This window comes from Prosopis cineraria, unplaced genomic scaffold (assembly GCF_029017545.1).
Source record: "Prosopis cineraria cultivar Desert tree isolate PC_DT_omini unplaced genomic scaffold, ASM2901754v1 PC1, whole genome shotgun sequence".
Taxonomy (NCBI): domain Eukaryota; kingdom Viridiplantae; phylum Streptophyta; class Magnoliopsida; order Fabales; family Fabaceae; genus Prosopis; species Prosopis cineraria.
The window spans coordinates 49,552,275-49,568,911 of record NW_026555332.1 but is presented as its reverse complement, the minus strand read 5'-3'; the positions used below and the strand labels follow the sequence as shown (position 1 = coordinate 49,568,911).

Sequence of the window (16,637 nt, the reverse complement as noted above, 5' to 3'; positions counted from 1 at the left end):
CAAACATGCCCAAGTCATGTCAGGTAGCTTTTTTTAGGACCGAGTTGGTCAAAATTTTATCGAGTTCGAGTGGGTATATCGGGCAATTGAGTTACATGCACACCCCTAGCTATTGTTGCTTGTTGGGAAAGTGTTGTCAGAGCTGTTGACTTTGGAGTTCGTCCCCTTTCTCTCTCACACACATACACACAACCGACACCCACTATCCCATGTTTGATTTACAAGATACCTAATAAAAATAATTTTTAATTTAAAATATAAAGTAATTTATAATAATTAAATTATTTTTGTAATTTTATCTCTTTTTAATTAGTCTTAAAATATTTAATATGATTGTATTATTATTTAAAGTCAATGATAAAAATTAAAAAACCTCTTAATTTTTTATAATATTAATATTTTTTTATAAGCATGAAACAGTTAAAATTGTTATATAATGGATGCTATAGAAATCCACTATGACTGCAAGTTTTATGCCTTATCACGGTATCATCAAAAAATGATTACGAAACGCGCATATTCAATGACGCGATGACAAAAATGTTTGAACGTCGATGGGAATGTTTTTGCCCAAAAAAACAAAAAACAAAAACAAAGAAATCATCGCGAGAAAAAAATTCCTAAAATAATAAATACATGAGAAGACTTATTAAATGTGTGGAAGTCGATTGTTCAACGATTACATACATGAATTTGAAATTTTCCCAACTTTATTATTAATTTTCATAGATTCGGCTAGAGCTTCATGACTTTTCTTTCGTATTCTAACGTATAAAGCTGTATATTATCTGTTAAATGATTGATGCTGTGAGTTATCTGCTCTGTCAGGACTGTTCCTGTATTCTTTCGCTGTTTATAATCATAGTTTGTTATTATTTTACCATCTTTCCTTGTGTTCATATTATTGCTCATTTAATTTGCTCTGTATAAATCAACAACCCGTCCTTCCAGCAAGCGATTATTTTTCTTTCTTCATGAGAAGACATAAAGGTATATATGCATATAATAGGGAAAACTAGCAAAGCAAAGCTGCTTGAAAAAGAACAACAATTAGGCATCATGATTCATGAGTAAAGTATACCAACAAAACGTTAAGAGTATGATTTTTAAATAAAAAAGTATATGTACGTAGGTACAAACCAAGGAAAACGATATTGTGAAAGATAAGGTGACGATGTTGCTTACTCTATGAATCACAAGCAACGAGGAGTCATAAAAAAATAAAGTTGACATCTAAATGCTAACCAGACCTAACCACTCCTCTCGTCTATGGCATCTGTGTGTGTACTTTAAGCCATCTATTAAGGCACACTATCATCACAAGGGGTCCCCCTCACATGATTTCTCATTATTGGCTTTAATCAATTACAATTATGGAATCCAATTTCAATTATTTCAACTTGGCTACCTCTCTCATAAATTCAAACAATCAAACTTACAACTTAATTAGATGACATTAGCTGTTCCTTCTCTTTAACGTTACCGACACCAATTTTTGCTTAGCTATGCGGATTTTATTCATGTTCCCACATAGAATGTATCACTTCTCAATTTCTTAATTACCTGGTCACGAGATTACTTATTCTGTAATAATATTTTAAATATAACCAATTCCTATGGACGTTCCTTCTTTGGAACCACACGTACCTTTCTATCTCCGTGCTATAGATAACAGTCGGGAAAAAATTCCAATTTCTTAGATCTGATTCTATAATAAGCTTTTTCCCAAAAAGGAGCTATAGAAGTAGGTGTAAAATAAATTACTTATTGACACAAGAGTTGTTAGGTGTATGTTTACCTTAAATTTGTCCAGGATATGATATGGGTATGTTATTATAGAGGCGAAACTTTTGTTTAATAGAATATATATCCACACACTGGTTACGCTTGGAAAATCTGACTCTTTTTTTTTTTTTTTTGTGGTCATTTTAATGTGTTTGTTTATTCAGAGGTTGCAAATGACCTGACTGATCTCCGAAGCTTTCACAGCATATAAAATACCACAGTAGGCTTAAATATTCTTCTAAGCACAGTGAAGAATCGAGGGCAAATAAATTAATAATGTCGTTCCTTCTAGATGATTACAACAGCAACATTAATAAATTTAGAATTTTCAACCGATCCCTCGCAGTGGCCGTGCGTGTTAACGGCACAGTGGGATTCCATTTTGTTGGTGGTAACATAATATTCTATTCGCCTCAAATTATAAGATAATATTATATATATATCAATAAAATATAACAATTACGCTTTGTGAACTTACTTTTCCAAAATAAAATTATAAATTTTAAAAAATATTCTTATATATTTGATCATTATATTATAATATTATTTCAATTATCTCTCTTCTTGAAGGGTAATATTAAAAAAATATCATTAATAATATTTTACTTTTTTTAAATTGTCTTATATTTTGAGATAAAATTTGGGTTAAAATGTAAATTTGCTTTTAAATTATTCTCAAAAAAGCAATGTTCATGTTGCCCCTAAACTAATTAAATTAGAGCAATATTGTTCTTGCCATTTAAACATCTATTGCTGTAGTTAGTGAGATTCTCCTTTTATGAGTTAATGTATAATTTTATCCCTAAGCTATTTTTAGAGGAGCAATGTTACCCTCGCCATTTAAAAATTATAAACGTTCATTAACTATAGCTAGTGAGACCAACTTTTTATTATTTCTCTCTAGTGAACATTGAATTAGGTTAGGATTTTAAATAAACTGTGACATTTCAGTTGTTGAATTGGTTTTTGGATAACCGTTTTATGATAATTTATGTATAGGCTTTTTTGTTTATAATACATATAAGATGGTATGTTTATTTATGATAGTCAATTTTACAGAATGATCTACTCAAGATGATAAGAAGTAACTTTTTTACCTTAAAAATATTATTTATATATTTTTTGTTGGATCAAAAACTCCTCTTACAATGTTGTCAATGTAAATTTATATTGTAACTATTGTTATATTTGTCACCGTATAAAGTTAGTACAAAAATTGAGTTTCTTTTCAATGTATAATTCTTGGAATGTTGGTGAAGAATATCATGACACAGATAAAAATGTTGAATATTAGAAAAAATGTGAATGCAATGATAATGGTATAAAAAGTACTTTTCATTATTTCTATATAATTAAAAGATGTTTATGATTTTTAAACAATAAAGGCAACATTGCTCAAATTTAATTAGTTTAAAGAGAGATTGATTTTTTGAGAATAATTTAAGAGTAAAATTATATATTTAACTCATAAAAAATGGATCTTATTAACTACAATAATAAAAGTTTAAATAATTGGATAACATTATTATGATGAATAATTAAAAAATAATATTACTCTTTAAAAATAATTTAAGAATATAGTTAAACCTTAATTCATAAAATTTTTTTAAATTTTGAATGGAAGAATTATCAAGAAATCTGTGTTTAAGAGAAAAAGGGAAGGCGATGTGCTGACAAGAGAGAACGGCCTGACCTGTGCCCACTCTCACCGTATCCGGTCGTTGAAAGGGATAGATCGACGTCGACGTTAGGTCGCTCCTATTGGAGCTGCAGCCAGGTTTGTTGAAGTGATTCTTTATTATTAAAACATTTATAATTTCTTTTCATAAAAAAATAATAGCCGGTCTAAAACTATTCTTACCTCAACTGCTCTAAAATTTCTATTGAAAAGAATTTTGCACGGAGCTTTTCTATTTGTTGTCACCGTTATAGTTACGACCTGACAACAGAAAGATTTGACTAATATTGATGACAAGAGATATGTTTAAATTATGGGAGATTTCAATATCAAAAGGAAAAAAAAAAAAAAATTCCATCATTACATAATCTAATTCGCTATAAATTTTCTGATTTTTCCAAGACGCAATTTCCTTTTTCTTGAGACGAGATAGCACAGTGGAAAATTTTGTTTTGAAAGTAAAACAGTGGAATCAAACCTTTTTATGGCCATCCACGCGCTTTTCTTTCATTATAATATACTCTTTTTATTTAAAAATATAAAATATTTTAAAAAAAATTAAATATTTAAAAATATAAAATATTTTTAATTTTGTAAGATGTAATCGTTACTTTTTTTAAAAATATTCTTATTGATAATGATTTTATATTTATTATAAAGTATTTAATAAAGATAAATATAAAAAGATAAAATTAATTTAAAAATAAATAATTATTTTATCAAATGAGTAAAATTTAATTAAAAATACTTTACATTTTTAATTGAAGAAAGTAATATTTTGTAACAAAATCTTTCATAATAAATTTTCTTTCCACCATCATGTTGAAAAATATTGAGGCCCATAATTCAAGTAAATCAAGTTTATTTAAATCCAACTTAATTTGAGACAAGCTTCAACATTCCTAACATATAAAAAAATCTATATAAATAAATCCGACACTAATCCCTTAAGCTTTCAAGCTAGTCCAAACACCTATATAATTAAATATTATTATATTTTATTTTTTATTTAATTTCAATTTCTATTTTAAAAAATTAATATTTTCATTTTTATTATTTTATTAATAAAAAAAATGAAATCAGGCATTCAAATCAAGATTTGAGTTTGCGCCTGGTCTCAAATTTTTTCAAGCTTATTTGACCAGTCTAAATAAACCTGAAATAAAAAAAAAATTAAACTACCAAGTTAAACTTTAAAATTTTTTAAACTTATTCGAGTGGTTCGTATGAATTTGGCCCAAATTATCGCATATAGAAAATACTATATCAATGTCAGGTGTCATTACAAGAACGAAAATGTCAAACCCAAAAGTCTGCAGCCTGCTCAAACACACACAACAGTGAATAACATTAACAACTAAATACGGTAGACGTTGATAGTCAAAACTGTCCAAGTATTTGTAACAAATTGAGCAGCATTGGCCTATTATTACACGAACAAACTTGGGCAGATTTTAGATACCTTGGACCTGGAGAAGGGCATCCAACAACAACGGCCTCGAGCGGCGATTTTCCTCCCTAAGAATAATATCCCAAGAAAACTCTTCAGACAGACACAGGCGTGTTCATGTCATTAAGAATGCGATAGTATCTGCTATGTTCTGAAGTGTGCTTGAAACCAGGAAGGAAATCCGAGAGGAATCTGAGAACTGCAGCTAGATGTCGGGAGTCCTTGGAAACAAATGCTTCTTCTAGGAACAACGATGGCCGGATCGTATCCACCTGAAATTTGAAATTGATTCTAACAAATGTTATCTGTGAAGTTTCAACTCGCACCAAAATCAGAAATACCAGCCTCTCATGATCCACAATTGCCACTAACAAGTAGTCATCTGCTCATCTTGATCTTTTTGGACAGCAGGTGGTGCCACACTTCACTATGGCCATAAATGTTGTTGTTGTTATTATTATTATTATTATTATTATTATACTTAAAGGACACCAACAATTTCAAAGGTATATAACTTTTACCGTTGTTATTTGTCATCCCCTGACCAATTCACCAATGAAAATAAACTACAGTATTACTTTTCGAGGAACTACCAGCATCATGATCCTAATAACTTCGTCACTCACTTTTTCTAGCAAGAGAATCATCTTTTGATTCTTTTCATTATTTTATAACAAACTTAACCCATGTTCATGTACGCACAGGTCTTTACAAAATAACAAAATATTTAAAAGTCCGACTTACATACCCATTAAATGGAAATATCATCTATATCAAAAATGAATATTTCCTTTCGCTACGGAAAATAATAATTGGAATATAACAACAGTCCATTAGACCTTACTCAGCAAAGTTGACATTTCCTATCTCGCACAGCTACAGTATTTCAGCACAGCACTATCTAACTTAGAATGACAAGATCAGCAGAAAGAAAAATGGCAGGAATAAAGAAAATTCTACAGCAAGGAAGCCTGCAAAATTATTAGATTGCTACAGCAACAGGGTCCATAAATTTTTATTATCGTATCCCCCTTTTAGCTGTTATTGCTATTAAGAATAGAGAGTATCCAATAACTTTATAATCCAGCAATGAACGTGATAGAAATTACCTTGTACTTCCGAGCATATCTTAAGGCTTCTAGGTAGTATCCATCTTGCACCAGCAACAATACATAATCCTGATGTAAACCAAGCTGTCTCAGCATATCCAGACCAAGCTTCCTGGTTTGGGAATTTTGACGACCTGACTCTAGGAGCTGTAATGCAACTTCTTTAGAGGGTTCCAGAATCTGTAATGAGAGGGTCTCGTCTTAGCATCAAGCTGATTATAGGTTATATGAAGACCATTCTCCTCCCTAAGAATAGACAGAAGAATTGCAAACCTTGTTTATGATAAACAACCCAAGTTCTGCATATCGCTCATTACGGGCCAGCAGTTGAATTGTTAGAACATAGAGATTCGGGAGTATTCTAACCTTTTCTGCATTAGCACTGCATCAATGAATAGATAAGCTTTAGGAAGCCGATCAAAAGGAACTGCAGGTAAAACTTATGATCAAGAAAACAGACATGACATACGCAACTTTCATCATTTCAAGTCACCTGTTCCAACTGATCAGCTAGATTTGCAGTTTGTCCTGAATCTAATTCTTAGTACAGGTACAGTGGATAATCAAGCTAAAACATTTCAGAAAGTCATGACTTTTCCAGGAAGTCTTGTGCTCACTACCGACTCAACCACCTCACTTAGAAACATAATAGTAAAATATTTTGGTAAAATTGAAATCACTGGGTTTTAAGACAGAAAACACAATGCTTTCTGTTGGATAACTACTTGCTAACAATTTGACTTATTTAAATATGGGCAGAATTAAAGCCTGATAGAAAATTTCTCTGAACATGCGGCGATGACCTCCAAGTCTGATGCACATATAACTAAATTTCATATAGAAGGCTATGGATCTACTAGGACAAGATTAACAATATAAGTACTTAAAAATGACATTCAAAGCCAAACCACCTCTTACAGTAGTTGCATACCTGTGAAGGAACTCAACAATGATAGTGACCAAGTAAGAAGGATCTCCAACCATTTCTTCATCAACTGGAGCAAAGACAAAGCTGTACATCTCATCAGGTGAAATCGCAGGAGAAGTAAGTTGGGGCTCCTCTTGCCCAAACTGCAAAGATGATCGTGTAACATGAGCGCTGTGAGCCCGGACCCCTGGTGTATAGCCCCTTTGATTAGCAGATCTGCTCTCACCCTCAGAATCCAAACTCAAAACAGTAGAAGATTTATCAAGAGATCCACTGTCTACTCTAGCAGCAGGTTCATGCACAATGGATTTTCCAAGTGCACCTGCTCCCAAAGCAGACACATCAGCACCAGTCAAAGGGCTAACAGCATGTTGTGCACCAGAAGCTGATGTCTTGTCGGATTTAGTTCCCCTTAGATGGGGATTGGTTTTAATTGAATGGGAGTAAGAGGTGATTAATACATGTATAGCCTTGGCAACCATAGGTACCGGCCTACGCTCTAGAATAAGGGTGCGTACTATACCCAAGCACAATTGTTTGGCCTGAAAGAGTAAAAAATGAGGTCAAGATCTTAAATAATAATAATAATAATAATAATAATAATAATAATAATAATAATAAATCAGAGATCAACCTAGTCAAACCAAATAAGTATCAGCATGAATAGTGAATGCCATTATTTTATTAACTGAAGTTAAAAGTCACTTAATGCAATATTCAGTATAATTCAATTCCTTAAGGCTTGGACAAGTAACTTCCAAAAATTGTACTCCCAATGTGGCGCTTCAATATATGATTATCAGGAATTCTCAATTCTTATGTTCAGTAAGAAGATTGTTTGGCATCCAAAACTCCAAAAAAAGCATGAAATATGACTTCATATAAAAATACTGAATATCCAGCTGGTTAAATGTGAAATTAATCAACTTTTGTATCTTTCAATCTACCAAACAACTTTTCCAGGCCAAGGATAACCATCAATTAAACTAAAAAATAACAATAACAGTCATTCTTAAAATTTTTATCACATGACAAATGAGAATCTAATGATAATCTAATGGAGAATTGGTAGTATGGGATCCCAAGTCCCACATTGACTACTATGGGATACTCAAGGGGGTATATAAGTGGATTGGCCCTCCCACCTTAGCAGCTAGCTTTTGGGGTAAGGTTCGCCATCCCACTTGGGTACCCATCAATTGATATCAGAGCCTTGTTGTTGGCAGTTCTGGAGAGAGTTACCCACAGAGGGTTCTAATCGAAAGGAGACTAAGCCAAGTGTTGTGGAGTGCAGCTGTCAGGACATCGGCTTTCCATGAGAGGCCAATTGATGGAGACTTGGTAGCATGGGATACCAAATCCCACATTGAGTAGCATAGGATGCTCAACGGGGTATATAAGTGGGCTGGTTCTCCTACCTCAACAACTAGCTTTTGGGGTAGAGTTCATCATTCCACTTGGGACCCATTATGTCATGAGTCCCATATCGGGAAGCCACATTAGGGAAATGTGGTTAATGTGGCTTATAAGCTAGCTAGACATTCTCCGCTATGAAGCGCCTTTTGAGGGTGAGTTATACTTAAAGGGCTTGTAGTTGTAACATAGAGAGCCGGCGTCTATGACGGCTCACCCAATTGACTTATAAACCACACTCCACCGATGTGGCCTTCCGATACGGGACTCATATCAATTGCCTATCCACTGTTCCCTAATTCTCATAATAATCTCACATAATCAATACTGCCCTCCATTACCTTGATTGAATACACATACCCATACCCATGCTAGCTATTACAGGCTAAAATTGACAGATTATCCTCCAGCAACTTAAAAAATGAGTTTAGAATCGAAATTGCCATACTTATGACATAAGCTAGCAAATGTTTCTGCATCTCCAAAATATACACCACCAAATAAAGCAGTCAAAATTCCAACAAAAAACTACTAGCTAGACCACAGACTGAGTTCAAAAGTGCCGCAATAGCACCCAAAAGAATTGTAAAAAATGAAGCAAAGGAAAAAGTGAAGGGAAAAGATACCTTGTTAGCTTCCAACTTTCGCCTCTGCAAGAACTCTAACACTGATGGAACCTCTGAGCTACTGGCAGAAATTGCCTGTCACATAGGCCAACTTGTTAAAGAAAGTCCCCACAAATCATACCAACGTATAAATGGAAATAGACTTGCCTCTAAGTCCAAGTGGATCTTCCACAATAACTTATTTGCCACATCACATATCAGGTCAGGAACCAGGAAAGACCATGTATCAGCATAGGTAACTGTGCCGTGATTACTCACAACATTAGCATCTGAACTCTCACTTTCTCTACCAGTTGATCGAGATGAAAAAGAATTGGACCTTGGGAGACCCCTTAACAATAGAGGAAGTGGTGCAGATATAGGAGCTCGAGAATCTGCAAATATATCATACAGTATAACCACCTTTGCATCAACTTGATGAATAAGAAGTACATTGTCCACTGTACTCACAGCGATCCTGCTTGAATAAATTGGCAAAGAACCCTGCACGTACCATGAATGTTGTTTTGTCAAAAGATTCCATATAGTGAAGAATGGTGCAAATGACAACTGCTGCAATCATATGAGATGCAGCATAGAAGTGAACCTATAGTCTATTATTAGTGCACCAAGGTAACATGCCTTCTACAAACCTATGAACCATTAAAAAGGAGAAAAGAAAGAAAAATACCATAAATCTTGAAGCGTGAGAAAACCATAATATGGAGATAAACATAATTATTCTATGTAGTCCTGAGTTGCAAGTCTTGAAAGGCACGAAAGCTGATGGCCAAATAAATTTATAAATATTATGAAAAATAATACAATAATTATTATACTACTAATAATATTAACAAAATTCTCACAGAATGTTGCCCCTAACTAATTCTTATTGGGAACTTAGTCTTCATTTTATTTGGGGAGAATTTCATTAAGGACCATGGATGTTTCATATTTTCAAATCAAGCCCAAAACATTATGAAATTTCATTGTAGGATGTTGGGCCTGAATTGAAATAAAATTGTAAAACAAAATGACCAAACTATTCTTAAGTATATTGCAGCATAACAAGTAACTCAAGGGAATTAACAAGTAAAAGCATGGCATTTAACAAGCAACGTAGTTGATTAACAATAGAAGTCCATGTGGCGATTTAAATCCATAACTCATAAAACCATTATCATAACTTGCAAAATCAACTATATTACTTGTTAATTCTCGTGTTACTTGTTACATCCAGCACATTTCAACTAACATAATTACTAATCCTGAAGAAGCCTTGTTAATTCCTTAAATTGTTCATTTCCCTACATTACTTGCTAATTTCATAACCTTACTTGTGAAGTCCATGTGGGGAGTTAAATCTATTATTTGTTAAGTTGTTAGTATGACTTGTAAAATCAACTACATGATTTATTAAAAAGCTTTACTTTACTTGTTAATGCCCTTATATAACTTGTTTCACCACAACATATTGGAATAAGGATGTTTTGGTCATTTGGTTTTACAATTTTATTCCAATTCAAGCACGCGACATCCTGCAGTGAAATTTTAGATTGCGTTGGGCCTAATTTGAAAATGTCACATCCAAGATCCTTAGATGAAATTCTCCTTTTTATTTACATTTGTTGCTTATTAAATTTTTGACTTCTGTTACGGATCTTTCTTCCTATATTAACAACCCAAAAATATTCCTCAAAGAATTAGCATTTAGTAGCATTCCTCAAAGAAAATTAGCATTTATTAGTAAAGATATTTAGAACTAGAATTGGAATATAATTTCATATTCTCTAAGTTTCAGGATTGAGGAATTTTAGAGAAATCTACCTGCTGTATCACAGCATCACGGTACAGCCTGTACGAATGGAGGAGCATAGCAACTCTATCAAACTGTAAGCAGTATACCCTACCATAACTGTGAAGGATCGTAACAAGTGTAGCTGTTAGTTATGTTAACTATGAATGCATAAGCATAACGTTATAACTGATACCTACACAGTAACGATATAGATGTCTTCAGCTGCTAAAACAGGCTTACTATTTGCTTCAGATTTGGCCATAACCATCTCAAACCTCGGCAGGCGAACAATATCTGCAGAAGAAATCTAAAGAAATGTACTGCTGCATTAGGCAAATAAAATAATAGAGGAAGAAAATATAAGGATCTTGTCTAGATATTTTACAATAAGTGAAACTTGCCTGTAGCGAACATCTTCTGCTCTATAAATTAACAAGAAAAAGTAAACAAGTGAACATAACACTACCTGAAATCCATGAAATGTCTTGCACTGCATTCCTGAAGCAAGTAGAACCAAACGACTTTCATGTGTGTAAGCATACCAACTAACATTCAATTTCTTTGTCTCCACTAATTGTAGTGATTTTGACTCAGAGTTATATGCATACATGTCTAGTCCACTGTGGAAACAAATAATTGCACTTTAGTATATCACTGCACAAATATAACAACAAAACTCTCCAGTAGTTGTAGGTGATTGCAGCAATATGATGTAATCCATTGGTGCATTATACAGGAACTTTTGGCAAGTTCAGACCATTACAATGCTTGTGGAATAGAGTTTCTTTTTTGTATCCTTATGGTGCTTAGCAATGAAATTTGTTACAACTATCCTTGAGATATGTGAAGAGAGTCAAAGGTCGTAGTCTTTAGGTGAATTTTTAAATTCCGTATTATATTCCCTGCTTTTCGACATCAGAATACTATATAGGTATGTCCTCATTATAGCACTAGCACTTCCTTACTCTCTAAAAAAAAACAAAAAAACAAAAAAACAAAAGAGACAAAGTGGATGGGGATTAAAAAAATCTATTGATAATGAGGAAAACAACATAGCAGTTTAGTAGTCACTGAAATTTATTAAAGTATTTTAAATACATATTCATTGGTTGTGAATTTAGCGTGTTAAGAAATAATACATAGACATTACTATTGTATTCATCATGCCTTTTTGCCTGCAAAATCATTCATTAATTTAAGATAAATTCCAGGATAGATACAATAGAAATTAAAAGCTTCAGATGAAGGCCAAACTTTAACAGATTTATTGAGCAGAAAAGAACCCAAAAAAAAAAAAATCATAACAGGAATAGCTCACCCAAAAGCACAAATACACAGAGAATGAGCATTAACTTATTTAGCCCATAAAGGAAAATTTTTTCTTGAATAGAGATTCGTTCAAATCTGAACGTCTTGAAAAAGATGGAGATTTAGTATACCTAGTCTTGATAAGAACAATATCACAGATATGACTATCTGTCCAAAAAAATCCAAGCATGCTTTCAGATTCAGTCCTGCACGTATGAGTAAATGTTTCCCCAGTCTCTCTATTCCAAAATTGTATCTCATGATCTGACCTTTGGATTGCTATGACCTTCATATCTAAAGAATACCGAATAGATATGATGGGGCCTTCACCTATTGGATCAATGGTTGGACTGACATGAGGATCAAAGGGAACAACTTTCCAAGAGAAGACCTAAACATAAGAAAGAAAAATCCACATTATATGAGTCAAATCTCATAAGTTGAACAAGTTGAAAAATCCACATTATGAGTCAAATCTCAAAAGATCTCAAATCTCAAAAGATCTATCATATAAAATGCATAATAAACTACACTATTTGTGTTCTATCATATCAAATTCCATGCAAATCAATGGTCCACAGTCTAGTTTAGCTACAGATAAATTTTATTCTTGAAAGAATTTAAACAACTTAATGTACAGTTCCTGCATCAAGTTTACCAAAAACATACCTGATCAGATGTTGGGGAAAGTAGAAGTTTATTTCCGTCATCATAAAACAAACCCTTTGATCCAGGATTGCTGCACTGTAATGGCGGATACTGAATGTAAGCATGTGAAAGACCACCGGATCCACTCAAATCTATATTAGGCTTTGAACTTGATGCTTTCCCGGACATATTTTTAAGCACTGTTTATCTGTTGAAAGAAGCTTAGGTCAAATAAGATGAAAAACTTCCAGAGATATAAACATGATTTACATTAGACAGTAAAAGATTTCTTAAAATGAAATTGCATAGAATTACAAGAAACATAAAAGAGCTAAAGGAGAAATCTTACTCACAAAAGTTGCTGTTCCTTCCTGTAAATTGATAAGTGAAAACTTCTTATCTGCAAACTTCTCTTAGTAGCTTCCAAGCTTTGATGTTTGCTTATTAAATGCCCCAAAACAAAGACATGGAACAGGTGCACTGTTAAACCTTCTTTTTGAGCTGTTTAGATCCTTTTTTATCAGTAAAGTATAAATTAAGCAAAATAACAAAGAGATGTAACATTTCTACAGAAAAAATAAGATCTCAGATTTAAGCAACAGAGTGGAAGAAGAACATGAAGTTTACAGTCAGAACACAAAGACTCTGAAAAGACCTTCCAATAAGAGAAGATGGTCCTGATCATGATTTAACAGAATAAAGTTTGTAAAAGTTTCTCTTTAGTCATTCCAAATGAAATATTTCCTATTTAAATGCAATCCCTGAATGAAGGCATAAGGAATGACAAAACAATTACCGTACCACGTTCTGCATGCAACTTTTCAATGCCAGAAATTCCTTAGCACACATATCGCGTTCAATCTCTGGAACCTTTGTTGCAACACAGCTTCCATAGTCTTTTGCCTAGTAGATAAAATTCAACCAAATTAAGTTATAAACAAGTGGGAAGAATAAAAATCTAAAGAGAAAAAAACAACGTCTATTAAACAATCTGTCCACTCCCCCTCAAAGTGACAAGCTTGAGCATAACATGACAAAATTACTTTGTTAAAAGTTTAATTAGTCAAACATCCATATGTTTCAAGAACTTTGTCCCACAGAAGATCGATGTTTTATCAAATCTCCAGACACTGAAACGCCTCCATCAAAAGTTTCATGCCCTAGAGTGACGCCATTTATAGGTTATACAAGCAATCACTTTACATAACCATGAAAATAAAATCACAACTCAGTTCAAGATAAAAATCCAACCTGAGATGCACAATTTACCAAAATACGCTGGAAAACAGTAGAGGTATTCTTTTCCTTCATGTCCACAATACTGCAAAATACATATACAAGAAAGACAAAAATTATTTACTTTTTAATAGGCGGGCACAGCTTTAATATGGATAACTATAAGTTTTTTTTTTCCTTTAATCTCATCAAATCAGTAAAATCAAAGGACATGCTATCATAGAAACTTCCTAACAATTGAAAACCTAGAGATCAGATCTCTGTATGTTCTGTTTTAAATGTGAACATAAAAACCTTTTTACCAATCAAGGATAATTAGTCACTATATAGAATCAAGAGTCAAACTCCAACAAGAATTCTCAGAAATAAACTGCAAGAAATATTAAGTTCATATTCAGATGTAAAATGGAAAAAATTTACACCATCATCAAAAAGCCTTGAATCCATGTGATTGCGTGGCCGATCATGTGAAATGCAAGAAAATTCAGGGCAGAAATTATTTGATAACCGTCAAAGAAGGCTCGGTTAGCAAAATCGAAGGACCGTATAATGTAAATTAAACTCCATCTAAAACTTATGAAAGCATTTATTCAGACACTCAATTACGATGTTTCTTTGATCTTCGGTTCTATTATAAATGCGGTTCAGGCATCAGAATACCAAACACGTTCCTTTCTCATGCATCATTAGAAATGAAATCACAAGCTGTAACGAGGAGCAGTAATTGAATTTTCTTAAAAAGAACAACCTTTTCCAATTCTCAAAAACAGAGAAAAGCCACTTAGATAGAATAGCAGTGAAGCAAATGGGATGAAGTACATCCGCTAAAATGATAACAGAAGTCAGGGGGAGATAAAAAGCAACGGTGACTTAATTAAAAAATCCTAGATAAAGACTGAGAACACTCAAGAAATCTTGCTTTAAATTAGTCACTTGTTTTTTAAAAAAAGGTGAAACATAGAATTCGTCTAAGTGCATCATCGCAATAAACCTAAATGATAAAACGAGCTGAATTTTCCTTAAATAAGATGTTAACCCTCTTAGGAACTCCGCCTTCGGTTTCCTCACACACCAAGCAAATAAATTCTTGATCATTAACAGATACGACCAAAAAAAAAAAATCGAATGCAAGGGAAAATAGGCTATTAAGGAGGAAAGATAACGCACCTCATGAATCGGCCATCAGTCTACAATCACGATCACGATGAACACTTCTTTTCCTGAATGACTCAGACTATTGGAACTCCCAACGTACCCAACCTAACAGTCTCCGTTAATTGTTGAGGAACAGGCGGAATCTTTGTTTTGTTTTCGGCCCCAGCTGTGTTGTATGTAGGATGGGCCAGAAGAGGGATCTTGTTTTATTTGGGCTAGCTGTCTTTGCAATGGGGATGCCCAAATTTATATCATGAAGCCTGCCATTCCCCGTTAGGCAGTGGTAATAGCCAAGACCCTTGTGAGGGGCTAGGCCTGACCTATGCCAAACTTAACTTATTTATTAATCAAGTTAAATTTAAACTTTTAATTAAATCTACTTAATTAAATAAGTCATACTTGTTTTTATAAGACCTAATCTATAAATCTAATAAGTCAATCTACTTACGTATGTTGTTGTTATTGTCATTGTTATTGTTTTTAGAGAAAACATTACTTTGAATCCTTTCTTGAAGAGACCTAAAATATCAAAAAATAAAAATATAAAAACTTAAAATATTAAAAAAATGCAAGGATCAATAATAAAATATAAATAAAATGTAAGAATTTAAAATTATTTTTATTATTATTATGTAATATATTACATACACATTAATTTTGTTATTATATTTTTAATCAATCTATTCTTTTTTAATCAATCTGGACTTGTATCTTAACTTTAATATTGTTACTTTATTGTCATGTATTGTTTTTGGTAAGTCCTCCTAATTATTATATATTAAAATTGATAAATTAGGTTATATAAATATAAATTTTAAAAGTTTTAAAATATATTTAAAACATTTAAAATTAATATGTAATCTTATTTAAAATATTTACTTTTAAATATGTTTTCAGGTTAGGTTTAGGTGAGCTCAGGCTTAAACCACTAAAAAAAACTTACAAGTTTTAGATTGAACTTAGACCTCTAATCTATTATACAAGTTTAGCCTTATTTAATCATAACTTAACTCAGTTTAATCTATTTATGAGGTGGGTTCGAGAGGATTAGCAGCCTCATCTATGAGAAGTCTCGTAGCGTTTTGAAGATTTTCCTCGAGAATGTCATTCGTGATGTTGTCACCCACGCTGAGCACGCTCGGAGGAAGACGGTCACGGCCATGGACGTGTCATCCACGGACTTAAGAGGCGGGAAGGATTCTTGGTGGTTTTGGTGGTTGATTTCCCCGATGCCTAGGGTTTTCTACATCTACTAATGTTTGCTCTTTCGGTTTTCTGTCCCCGGATTTGTTGAGCATTATTCAACCAAATATATAAATATATATATATTCATCGTGTGACATCATCATTTTCCTAATAATTAATTTTTTCCTTGAATTATACCAATCTTTCTAAATTTAAATTTCACGTGACATTGAATGAATAGAAACCTTTACATCACTATTACAAATTACAAAATATCCCAAAGGAAGCACTCATTTTGGAGCGATTAAGTAAAAAGCACTCTGAAAAATAGATATAGAT

The 16,637-nt window shown here is 32.8% G+C and overlaps 2 protein-coding genes across 3 annotated transcripts; both read right to left on the bottom strand.

Annotated features, from left to right (window-relative positions):
* Window positions 1-4,705: 4,705 nt before the first annotated feature.
* On the bottom strand, window positions 4,706-13,567 carry LOC129313955 (uncharacterized). 2 transcript variants are annotated; one of them, XM_054957342.1, is made up of 13 exons: window positions 13,524-13,567; window positions 13,072-13,162; window positions 12,744-12,930; window positions 12,206-12,465; window positions 11,233-11,386; window positions 10,964-11,073; window positions 10,796-10,883; window positions 9,137-9,472; window positions 8,990-9,064; window positions 6,954-7,492; window positions 6,296-6,404; window positions 6,023-6,202; window positions 4,706-5,185 (listed from the first exon to the last, which is right to left on the bottom strand). In XM_054957342.1, the coding sequence occupies exons 3-13, from the start codon at window positions 12,909-12,911 to the stop codon at window positions 5,009-5,011; spliced, it is 2,196 nt and encodes a 731-aa protein (XP_054813317.1). In that variant the 5' UTR covers window positions 12,912-12,930; window positions 13,072-13,162; window positions 13,524-13,567; the 3' UTR covers window positions 4,706-5,008. The 2 variants fall into 2 exon arrangements, with proteins under 2 accessions (XP_054813317.1, XP_054813325.1); XM_054957350.1 differs by lacking the exon at window positions 13,524-13,567 and having other exon boundaries at window positions 13,076-13,201.
* LOC129313973 (uncharacterized) lies at window positions 13,231-15,322 on the bottom strand. The gene is made up of 4 exons (XM_054957359.1): window positions 15,126-15,322; window positions 13,974-14,043; window positions 13,519-13,625; window positions 13,231-13,399 (listed from the first exon to the last, which is right to left on the bottom strand). The coding sequence occupies exons 1-4, from the start codon at window positions 15,128-15,130 to the stop codon at window positions 13,258-13,260; spliced, it is 324 nt and encodes a 107-aa protein (XP_054813334.1). The 5' UTR covers window positions 15,131-15,322; the 3' UTR covers window positions 13,231-13,257.
* Window positions 15,323-16,637: the final 1,315 nt, after the last annotated feature.